Raw genomic sequence first — 12,380 nt, forward strand, 5'->3', positions numbered from 1 at the left:
CAGAGCTCTTGCACACTCAGAACTTACTTTAAAGCTGCACAAGGATTTTGATTTGCATGCTTCTTGTACATTTGTAATTAGCCAAGTAGATTTTGCTGTCCTTATGGGGAAAGAGCCAAGATAATGTGATCCTTATTGATTGCTTCACTGCCTGCTGTGACCTTGCTGACATCAACACCATGCTGGGAATAGAAATGATTAGTCAACAAGAACTGTCTCTCTCCCCATTCTGTAGGGATTTCTGCCTCTGTGTCTTGTCCTTTCTCTGCATACCTCTATGAAAAGTCACTCAGCCTCTTCTACTACGTGCTCAGCCCCCTTAACTGTCGTGATGACCCTCAGCTGAACTAACTCCAGTTTGGCAATATCTCTCTTCTACTTTGGGACCCAAAACTGTGCATTTTCCCAGATGTGGTCTTGCAAGTTTAGAGCAGAGCAGAAAAATTAATCTCCTTCATCTGCTGGATGCTCGGTGATGTCCTTTAGTAAAAATGAAAAAAAAAAAAAAAAATCTGATTCCAACTCAAAATCAGATGCATCACAGATGATTTTTGGGGAATGTTTGAGCCAAGTGTTAACTTATTCACGATGGCATATTTGCCATCATGAGCACTTTTAACAAATATTACCCATGGCCCAGAAATGCTCAATTACAGACAGCTCGAGGACTCTCTTGAACCAAAATGTGTATTAGATGTCAGATCAAAGCTGTACCCATTCCTCCTTTAGTGGAGAAAAATCAAATCATAATTAATAGGATAAATTATGAAGGAGGGGGTTTTTTTGGTCATTTAGCACTCAGGAACCTAGCCAAACTGCATTTATTGCTAGAAATTTTGAAAGCTGAAGATGCTAAGCTTCATTAAATGGGCAAAATTTATTGAAGCCCAGGGATGGGCTTGAGCATGGTTAAGACCAGCTATGCCATACCAGATCAAAGGCTGTTCCAGCACATCTCTGTGACAGCCCACAATGCCTCATACTTAGAGAAAGACGATCAGAACACAGCAAGTACAACTTCATCCTCTTTCAAGTACTAACTAGAATCTTGCATTTAATATTATGACTTCCCTCTGACAATTTATGGGCTGAGGTATGGTGAAGAAAAAAGTGAACTTTATGAAAGAGCAGGTGACGTGAGGAGGACATGAAGCTGGAAACTGCCTGGCTTTTCTGGATCATGGATGAGTGCCAAAGTGTGTTCTGGTAAAAGTAAAGCAGGACCTGGAAATAAGTCTAGCTGAACTAAAAACATGGGAAATTAAATACTTTAATTAAAAAGCACTTCATGTTTTGAGAAACCATTAGTATGACTTCTAAAACACACCTTTCTTAGATATATTGATATTTTGCCTGGGCTTGTGTGTATTTTTGTATATGCACATGTATATGTGACAATTTTGGTCTTATTCTGCTAATCTTTACAGTGTTTTATTGGTAAAGTCAAAAGTGTGTGTGGCATATGCTGATCCCATCTACCTAAGACAAGCCACATTATCATTCTTTTTATACAACATTTTTACATGCCTGTTGTCATTGAGTTTGCATACAGACATGTTGGACTTTGAGGGAAAAAACATTAATTACTTAAAAATCCAGCAATAATTTTGACATGAATGGTTGACTCTACAGGGGAGTTTGACACAGTGCAGAGCCCCTCCACGCCAATCAAAGATCTTGACGAAAGAACATGTAGGAGTTCTGGGTCAAAGTCTCGAGGTAGAGGGCGGAAGAATAATCCATCACCCCCTCCAGACAGTGACTTGGAGGTATGTCTGTGGTAATTGATGAATGTTAATGTGGAGGTTTCTTCTGATGAGGTGTAAATTCTGAACACTGCACCTGTGAAAATAGCTTAAAGCATTTTAGAAGACATCATGGACTCAGTCTCACTAACTGAATGTAACAGAGAGTAGCAGCTGTTTTAATCTACATGTACAATGAGACTGCACAGTTCTGCATGACAAAATTAGGCAGAAAGGTAAGTGTGTTTCAGCTTTGTGCTTTCTAGCTCTCAGATTATGAATCTGGCAGTTTCTCATGCAATAGAACCACAAATCTGCACTCAAAATTGTCATATTTTCTTGCAGTTTTTTGAACAGGAAATCTCAAATATATTGCTCAGCTTAATGTAGTTATTTTTGCTTTTCAAAGGATTTCATTTTTCCAGTGAAGAAACTAACTTTTTACAATTCAGCGTTTCTTTTGGTTGGTTGGGTTTTTTAAATTATTATTTTTATCAGTGAAAATCAAAATGGGTGAAATTGAATGAATGAAACTGAGTTTAAATGATTTGTTTTATCCTACAGTATTAAATTCTATATGGCAGTGGTGTTTAACATTTTTACCCAAAATATTAGTTATACAGTAGAAATAAAAATAATCTTGAATCAGGAAGACTTGAATCAGTAAGAGAAGTATCTGAAAGTACTGTTTATCTTTAAAAATTATGTTTGACGCCCCATCACATTTCTGAAATCTGTATTACAGAGCTTTTGTGAAAAGCTTTTTAGAGAAAAATAACAAATAGTTGAAGAGTTAAAAGGTTACTGCCTTTTGACTTTTTACCATGCATGATACACTGCTATTGCCTATTTTCAGAGAAAACCTGCTCAGTTAATAAGCACTTGGTTAAACTTCTAAGACTGACTTGACTTTTAGCCTCCCTGGGTGGTGTGGTGGTGGGACTGTGATGTTATTTGTTCAATAACATTTTCCTCAATTCTGCTTTCAGCGTGTGTTTGTTTGGGATCTGGATGAAACAATCATAGTTTTTCACTCGCTGCTTACAGGATCCTACGCACAGAAGTATGGCAAGGTATGTGAGCTGTGAATTTTGTGTCAATTCACTGCAGCTGTCTGGCCTGACTGTGTATATGTTTTTTCACCTCTGTGTTCGTTATGGCTCTTATGCATGAAGTTAAAGGTAAAATGTACAGTAAACCCCATTTTCAGAGGGATAATTTGAAGAAGTCAAGGAGAGAAGTGAGGCACAGACCTTAAGTACAATACAGGAGGCAGAGCTGAAGCAGATGCTGCAAATGAGAGGAGAATTTATAGAGGAACAAGAATGATGTTCCTGATGTGCGTTGGAAGAGACATTGCAGGGAGATAATAGATGAAATGCACAAATGGAAATAACTGACAGTATCTGGAAAGAGTAGAGGCAGAAAGAAGAAACTGGACTGGTGGCTGAATTTACCAGGAAATTTATGAATAGGATGAGTAAGAGTCTGACTTATTTCAATGCCAGCTGCAGATGTTGTTCTTTGATTCCCCACCTTTTTCATTGAATTTTTGGTTCCCTTGGCTGGCTCTGGGGTGAAACCCTCTCCAAAGTAGTTTTAAGCCTCCTCTCCCCTCCAATGAGTCCAAAAGGAGTTCATGTCACAGAGCAGTGAGTGGGAGAGCAGGAAGAAGAGTGAGGGAGGCAAAAAGAGGCAGTGGCAGACTGCAGGAGCAGGAGCCCTGGGGCTGGTGCTGGCAGTCCAGGGAATGGCTGCTTGGACAAGGTGAGAAGGGTCTGGTGTGCAGCAAGAGGAGCAGACTAATGGGAGAGGTAGAGCTAAAGGCCTGGATGAAACAAAAAATCAAATATGTGGAAGGAGGAAAATGGATAAAGGGGTTGTCACTATGTAGTGACATGTAGTAGACACTATATAGTTTTCTCTTATTTTCTCTGTGCTGTTCAAGTATTTCTTTTTAAGAACATAACCATGTCCATATTGTCCCAGATAAGGGGCTTGTTTAGCATGTTTTCAGCATCTTTATTCCAGCCAGAATCAGATACTTGAGAAAAGGATGTGAGAGACAGTACATTACAGAAATGCTCTTCACAACCCCCTCCCCTACCAATGGGTTAGAATGTCCAAAGCCAGAACCTGTGGATTATAACCAGATTATGGGCCAGTCTTCCATGCAATCAACATTTTGTGGTTATTAAGAAAGAAAGTTAACAGGAAAAGTCACAGGCCAAGTGCAAAATCTGAATTTCTGGAATGCTAAGATAAGGATAGATACTCATGTCTTGTAAAAAACATCCTTGCTTTGTGGCTTCACAGTGCCACATCTGTGCACTATCTAGTACTCTGTCAAAAACTCCTCTTCTGCTGTTTTACAGACATTTTTCAGTCACTGTGTCAGCAGTGGCTTTGTCAGAACCATTTCCAACTAATAGTTATCAAAACAAGAGATAAACCTAGCTGAACATGAACTTTTGTATCACTTTGAGAGTAGCCCATAGACTACCACAGGACTTGCTGAACTGTCACAGTGATAAAGTTATTCCTTTCATTCTTTTTCGATTGTGTCCTTTGGATGTTTCCTAAATCAACAGTAGCACATAGTTTTAAAAATCAGAGCACATTTTCTAGCTCACGAACCATCTCTGGATAACTGTCTTGGAAACAGCACCAGGAATGTAATTCCTCTTGGTATATTAGTAATGGCATATTAACAGACAGTAGTACTGACAACAGAGTCTTATATAAACCAAAAGTATCTCAAGTGTTAGTGAAATTAATGTAGTTATACTGCTGAGATCAACATCAGCAAACAAATGTCTTGGACAATAATAAAGCAAAAGGTGCAGAATTCTTAAGTAAAATCCTCTTTTCTCTTTTTTTCATTTTTTTTTTTTTGGTACTGATAGGTGACATCCACACTAGTAGGGAAAGTTACTCATTTCCAGACCCTGTAAAATGAAAGTAGTAGATGTTTTCCTTCCTGCAGTGGTTGCCATTGCCATATTTACATAGAACTTGTGTGATGAGTTACTGATAGAGAAAGTCAAATATAAATATTGTTGACTGCAAGGAAGCTAGAGCAGTAGGAAAGGGAATACAGGAAGAGCTTATAATGGCTTTAGCTTTTGCATGTCATTGTAGTGTTGCCTAAATTTAAGGTGGGATGTGTCTCAGCCTAAGTGCCCAAGAGGTTAGAAATGGGAAAAGTGAAAGATCCCACGGATAGACTTCACTCAGTCTCTGGTACATGAAATGTTTAGCACATATGGTCCCTGTCTTTTCTGCTTATGATTTGCATCTGTACACAAGCTCTTAATCCAGACTGAAGACTGGATTATTATGAGAATTGGGTTGCTATGAGAGTAAATGCTCCATGAATTGTGAGGTTGTCAGAAGAAGTCTTGTTAGCACATAGGTCTTTCAAAATTATTGAGAGAGCTGTTTGTCTTGGAAAGGTGATATAAAATTGTTGCCTAACAATGAAAAAAGAAACAGGGTAGTGTAAAATAGTGGAGATGGTAAATTATTTAACTGTGGTGATTTGCTGTCAAATTTTAAAAAGTAAAGCCATCTAATGTCACACAGCTGCTCAGCTGTGAATACCATGTTCTTCCACATGTATTTCATGAGCCCATTTTGTATAACATAATCAAGGTACTCACAAAAAAAAGAAACCACTTCAAGAAAAATAACACCTTACAGGACAAGCAGAATTTTCTTTCTCTCCCATTTTTAATTTCCTACATGAGAATATTGTGTCTTTAAAGCAAAAAATTGCTTTAAGGGAAGGCAATTTCTTATACCAAATGTTCTCACTTCATGCTTAGAAGGAATGTGATGCTGAGTTTAGAGCTAATGGGAATATACAGGCAAGCATATTCACTCTCAGTTCTTTCCCATGTACTCATTGACATGAAAACTTTCATTCCTTGTTTTCACCAGCTTTTTCCTGTTTCTTTGAGTACCAGGTAAAAAAACCCACATATCAGAAATTAGTCTTTTAATCTCTCTGTTCTGCTGCAGTTCAGGCTGCACAGGGATGCAGTGAGAGGAGGTGCAGCATATTATGGCCTGACATAGGGATCCTCATGTGAATGCAGGAGCACTTGAGAGCTGCAGGTGTATCCAGAAATAAACACTTTCAAAAGATTTCTACAGTTTAACAAGTGGTTGCAGTATAAGAGAAAAAGGAAAGTCAAACCAGCAAATCCTTAGGCAAGTAGGGCTTTCCTTGGCAGAGATTATTTGGAAGGCCTGGATCCAGTAGGCAAGTTTCAGGTTGTGTATTTGTCAAGAGAACAGCAGATTTCTGACTTATGCCTAAGGATCTATGAAGCTGAGAATGGACACTTTCCTTGGTATATACTTGTTCAGCACTTTGCATGGTATGAGAATTATTTGAAATGTCAAATGTCAAAATTTTCTAGGAAAATTATTTGATGTCAAAATTTTATAATAACCATGTTAAAACAGAATTAGTGATTTGCTGAAGGATGCAGCTGTAAGTATCTCATTTAAAAATGGGGCAGATTGCTGCTGCATATCTGGGTGTCAGTAGAGTATAGCTTTAAACTCAGCTGAACTGAAGAGATTTGGCCAGAACTTGGCCAGTGTATCACTTCTGCATTTAAAATATAAAGCTTTCCCAGAAGAATATTTAATGCCTTTCTGTTTTCTACCTGTGGCTGTTTCTCTGTGGCTTTTGGTATGCTGGTTATTCTAGTGGGCTAACACAGAGAATAAAAACTACAGTGCACCTGTGTTAGGTTTCAGGGAAGCTGTGCTGCCTTCCAGCAGTAAGATCACCTCTCACTTTTCAGCTCATTTGCTCATCTGCATTGTGCTTCATGAAACCAGTACACTTCTATTTTTAATTATTTACTGCAGCAGCAAATTGTGAACATTGGCATTGGAGCTGTTACATTGTGACTTGTGTGGATGATGATGGTTTTTGCAGCTGAGCACCAGTTGACAGATACGGTTTTCTACAATGCTGAGCTCTTAAGTGAGCATTTGTTGATGTGACAGGACATGTGCTAGGAGATGTCATCATCTCTTAAAAGTTTATGAGGTACATTCTTTTTCCCTGTGAACAGTGTGTATTCTTTGTTCCATTGCATTCCAGTTATTCTTGCTGGTTGAAGGATGATTAAGCTGGACTTTTGTTTAGCTCCAAGCGCTTACATTTCATTAATTTCTCCTAGGTCAATCCAGAGGGCAAGGATTCCCAGATAAATGCTATGACTCAAAGTGCAACTGTTTAAAAGAAGAATAAAATTCCTTTGTGATCTTAAAAGACAGAGAATGTGATTTCCAAGTGCAAAAATCAAAACAAATCCACATTTGATGATCATATTTTGCCATTTTTTATAACATTGCAAATGACAGAAGGTTGTCAGGGAAGCCTCATTTACTTTGTGCACTTTTCTGAGAAGGGCTCAGAAGCTTTCTATTTATCTTTCTACTGTCTGCTTATCTGGTCATTAAACAGAAAAACTTTGCCACCTATAACACCCAGAATGACGTTCCCAAATTCACTCATAAATATTCTCTTGTCCACCTGTATTAATAGTATATCTCTCGTCACCTCCAGTTGTCCTCTCCATTCACTCCCTCCTTGTCTGAGACCTCTGAGTTGATTTTCCTACTGCCTTCTAGAGAGCGTGGAACAGAAACTCCCTATGGAGTACATGAGTTTTCCTTCATCAGCCACCAGCTACGGTTATTAAGAAGAGATGTGTTCTCTTCCTCCATTGCCACCCATATGAATTTTTCCTGGGACAGATGTCCACTATGAGAGAGTGAGGGCTCAACTTAAATCTGAGAGTCCTTCATAATATAGAGAAGTCTCTCTAAGCTAAAATATTAGTACTTAACTTGAGCATTTCCATTTTTTCCCTAGGTCAGTTCTGGTTTAAGTCAGTTCAGGACAGCCACCCATTGAAAATCACTTCTTAAAATGTTGCTTGTTTTCTTGTTTATTGTTAAGGCTTCATGCATGCAAATTCCTGTCACAATGAATCTACCAGACAGTCTACTTATCTCTTTGTTTTCCAAGGTTTTATTAAAGTCACTTTGGTGTTTGCAGGAATTTTTTTGGTTTTGTTTTTGTTTTTTTTTCTCAAGAAATGAAATTATTTTGAATATATGCTGAAATCTGACATTCCAAGACAGTATTAAATAGATTTCTTCCACTATTGGGCACTGAGTTTTTGGGGCTTTATTCCAATTACTCTGCTCTTGATCAAAACACTTAAGTATTGGTCCTCCCAGGGTATTTTATCTAGTCCCCCAGAAGGCATTCCAACAGATGGACCAGTTTGGTACAGAAGTCCACAGACAGACAGTCTGGCTCCAGTTTAGTGCCTTCATCCTAACATATCTAAAGTAATTTGTGTTTAGGTGTACAGAAGTGTTGTAGCTGGTCTTGATTCTTCTGCACACTAATGATATCTGGCTAACATCATGCCTCTGTTGGACAAAGAGTTGTTCTTTGTTCTGTGAATTATCTGGGGAAAACTTCCAGATTTTTTTAAAATCATTTTTCCTCTATTGTGTGTGCTTGTGCAGAGTAGCACTAAATACAATTTTGCCAGTTCACTCTGCCTCTTACTAAGTTTTTCAATTTGCTGTGCTAAGATCTGTATCAACTGTAAGTTTCTTGCTTTCTTTTCAACACTCTACTACTTGTGCTACTTGAATCAATCTTTAACTTCTGATTCAGGCTGAAAGACAGTAAAATTATGACTGTCATGTTCTTTCATGTTGTGCAAACACTCTAAAACCACAAATCTGCTTTCATGTCTATTTTAGTCTGTGAAGAAAAGAACTTAACATGGCAAGAGCTGGATGGAACATGATATTTAATTCTTGTAAAACAGTTGCAGGTCAAAATTTTGGCCAGTTTATTAAGGGAGGAGTTGTTCATGTCTTGAGAATTCAATTCCAGCAATTCTCCCTAGCTGAAGTTGTTACAGGGAGATCTCATAGTGACTTTATGCTAGGCTGAAACAAATTCCCCTTGCTTTGCTTTATTTTATTTTATATAGCGTGCCTAGAAATAGGCTTCTCATGCCTTTGTCAAAACAGGAATGTAGGAAATACAATTTTAGTAGTAATAGTCAGGCATAATTGGTTACAAAACTGCTATTAATAAGACAATCATAAGAGCTTTGTCACATTTACATTTTTGAACTATACTAGGCAAGGCAGGAAAATGTCATACATAGTTGGTAGTTTCTGTCAAAACAAACTGAATTATAACAGAAAACATTATAGGAAATTTCTGCATTCCAGACTGCTTCTACCCAGGAAGGGGTAAAAAAGAGGGTGAGAATTAAAAGTCCGAGATTCCAGTTTTGGAAGCACTCCAGTGAATAACTTATATAAATAATAATAAGTTACCACCTGTCCAGAAAATTATGCACATGCCTTAGTGTTCATAGGATTAAGGTAAAAAAGAGTATTGCAAATACTCTCGGTTATATTGTATCTAGGGAGAAAAGATTCACGGTTTACAACGCACAGGAAAGAAACGCAAACGAAAGAGACAAACACACGTCAAACATGTGTGATGACATTTTGATAAAAGCGTTACAGCTTGATGAGGAATCTCATGAGTCCAAGGTATTTTGGTGATTTGTGTTCTCAGTGCCTAACATGAGTTTTGCTAGTCTGTTAATGGTGTTCCTTAATCATCCTCTTGGAAATCTGACCTTTGCACTTGGTGCTGCCTTCAGCCGTGTGACTTTCAAATCCAGTGAACATAACTACAGAAGACAGAATGGATGAAAATTCTGTTCCTGTGCACTGCATTTGTTGTTTGCTTCTGAAAGTTAGTCTAGACCAGTTCAAGGGCCAACATAAAAATATTTCCTTTCACTGCCAGAGAACTGGGTCTAACTTTGGATTGTAACAACTTCTTGAACACTGTTCTCCCCTTCAAGTTTGATTTTTTCATGAGCAAGAGTCAAAGTACGTCAGTGTTTCAGATTTTACCATTAGTTATTAAGTGCTTGAATGCAGAAGCCATCTTTTATTCTGTCATTGCAAAGCACTGGAATTGTGAGTGTCTGATCCTGGTTGGGAAGGCTTTAATTTTAATGTTAACAAATGATCATTTGAGGTTTTGTGAGATTTTGTTGCTACATGCTAGTAAATATTTAGACTTTAAAACTCAAGGTATTTCAGAGAGGATTTCTGAAAACTTGCTCATATCAATCAGAGTTTAAATTATAAAATATATGTATATTTCATATTTTGATGACAAGAGGACCGCATGTGTTTTAAGCACTACAATGTTTTAAGCATAACAAAGTTAACAGAACCCCACAAGCTCAGACAGATGACTAAGGCAATAATCAAACTAATTACTAGGTGTCAGCAAAGTATCAGGGAGCATTACTCTGAACCAAATGTAAGGTAACACAAATCTGTTTTACCTCTCTCCTGGCAAACCTAGAAAAGTTAGATTAATTACCTTGCCGTAACTGTACACATAATGCTCTCAGACAGTGTTATTGCAGATCTGTAGATTTGTGGTGTCCTGCTGAGGCAGAGCAATTTGATAGCGTGAAAGATGACCTACAAACAAAGGCAACATTTTGAATGAATCTTATCCAGGATTCCTGTGTTTCAGCAGCAATGACGGGAGCATCTGTAGCAAACAAAAAACTTATATATGCTTTCCACAGGAATGTATGTTCCCTACATGCACTGTTTATAAAAGTGCCATCCCTATTTCCAGTCTTCTTTATATTTGTTTATGTTTGTATTTATGTATATGTTTATGGCCACCACGTTTTTTCCTGTCAGTTCAGCCTGGTTGCTGAACTGCAGCAAATTGCTTGGCTTTAAAAAATTTGATTTTTCAACATGCGCAGCTCTCTGAATTTTCTCACAAGCAGAGGTTCAGCAGTGTCTTCTTATAGAATTACATTAAAACAGCTTAATGCTGAAAGGATTTCAGGGAAATTCCTTACAGTGTTTTTCAAACTACTTTATATACATCAATTTTTAAAGTAATTCTAATATGACTTAGAGATATGTAATTAACTAACCTTGTTTTTTGTTTTTTAAGGATCCACCCATGGCAGTGACTCTTGGACTGCGAATGGAAGAAATGATTTTTAATCTTGCTGACACACATTTATTTTTTAATGATTTAGAGGTAAGAGTCAAAGGAATGCTAGCACCGGTATTTCTGATTTTTAACTTAGTGGCTTTGTTGTGCATTAGTGTTTATTGTATGTGACATTTCTGCCTGTGTAGTCTTTGGGTTTGTCATACTCTAATCAGAGAGAGTTTGGCCAGGTGGCACTGACTTCTGGTGGCACCAGAGTCCTTCTGTGAAACTCAGTGAGAGAGAGAATCTGCAAACTATCCATTCCTTTCTTTGTCTTGTGGCCACCTTTTTTTGGGTCCATCTATGTAAAGCTGTCTGCTGTCATCTCCAGGATGGTAACATACATGTCTCACATTCTTCTCTCGAAGTTCTCCATATTCATCTGCTTTCAGTGGGTGCCCTCGTCTGACCAGAAGAGTCTGTTCTTCTCTTGATGCACCTGAGCGGCCTTTTGGCTACAGGCCCGTTACTTGTTCAAATGTAGAATGTTCCTCAAATTTACCTCAAAGAACGCAGCATCAGAGAGCTGGGGCTGTGATAGACATTCTGATCACTGATGTCTCTTCCCAAGGCAACCAGACAACCAATGTATTGTCACAATATACCCAGGGAATACAATTTGGCAATTGGTCAGAAAAGGGAGAGACCTCTTCTTAGGAAATGCCCTCTGTGGGCAGCTCATCTGTCAGAAGGACATGGATGGAGTCTCATAGGGACAGACAGTGGTCTGGGAAGCAGCCTTGTCAGCTGGGCTTCACAGGCCTTCAGTTTCACTCTTAGAGTCTGGATCTGTTAGCGTGGACAGTGGCAGCCTACAATCCATGTGTGTTTTCAAATTAACCTAGGGGCTTTTCAGACCTTCTCTTGGTCTAAAACAGTTGTTTTCTTACTCAGAGTAGATCCAAGGCTTCCCTCCATGGACAGATACTTACCATGAATGGGAGCTGGAAGACTTTGAGGTTTTGTTTAGAATCCCAGAGAAAGGTCTCTGGTGAGTGAATAGACAAAATAAAGATAAGTGAAATATTTCCATCCACTGGGATGTTGATTTTGTCTTTTGTTCCTTCATCAAGTAGGCAGTAAAAAAAGCAGATGGTACCAGTCTGTAGTTACCTTAGTCATCCCTTGCAGACCTCATTTATTCTTAGCTCTTTTTAAGTCAAGAAACTGGAATCTATTTTACCTCACACCTGAACTGCACGTCCTCCTTGTAGCACCAGAAACCTAAGAAAGTAAAGCCCTGGACGTGCTTTTCCCAGTGTGTGCTTTATTGCAGTCCTAGTGAGGCCTCTCTTGTCAATGCAAGTACATTCAGTGAACATCTCCTTCTGGTGCCCTGTACCAGGGAGAGATTCTAAAAAAATTTTTCAAAGCATTTCTTAAATTTCTTTTTAGCAGATCTTTGCCCCTGTGTGTTTAGGGTTTATGTGGCATGAACAAAATTTAAGCCATTCTGTAGAATCTGTTCTTCAATGTTGTGATGAGTTCAGGCGGAAGAGTTCAGCAAAATA

General features: G+C 38.3%; 1 protein-coding gene across 8 annotated transcripts in view; it reads left to right on the top strand.

Annotated features, from left to right (window-relative positions):
• Positions 1 to 12,380, top strand: part of EYA4 (EYA transcriptional coactivator and phosphatase 4) — a 143,045-nt gene that overhangs the window by 114,611 nt on the left and 16,054 nt on the right. For all 8 annotated transcript variants that reach the window (XM_063390044.1, XM_063390043.1, XM_063390042.1 and 5 more), the window contains 3 exons: positions 1,633 to 1,769; positions 2,735 to 2,818; positions 10,825 to 10,914. In XM_063390044.1, the coding sequence (XP_063246114.1) occupies positions 1,633 to 1,769; positions 2,735 to 2,818; positions 10,825 to 10,914 (311 nt within the window). The remainder of the gene's footprint in view (positions 1 to 1,632; positions 1,770 to 2,734; positions 2,819 to 10,824; positions 10,915 to 12,380) is intronic.

Source organism: Prinia subflava, chromosome 2, assembly GCF_021018805.1.
Source record: "Prinia subflava isolate CZ2003 ecotype Zambia chromosome 2, Cam_Psub_1.2, whole genome shotgun sequence".
Classification (NCBI taxonomy): Eukaryota; Metazoa; Chordata; class Aves; order Passeriformes; family Cisticolidae; genus Prinia; species Prinia subflava.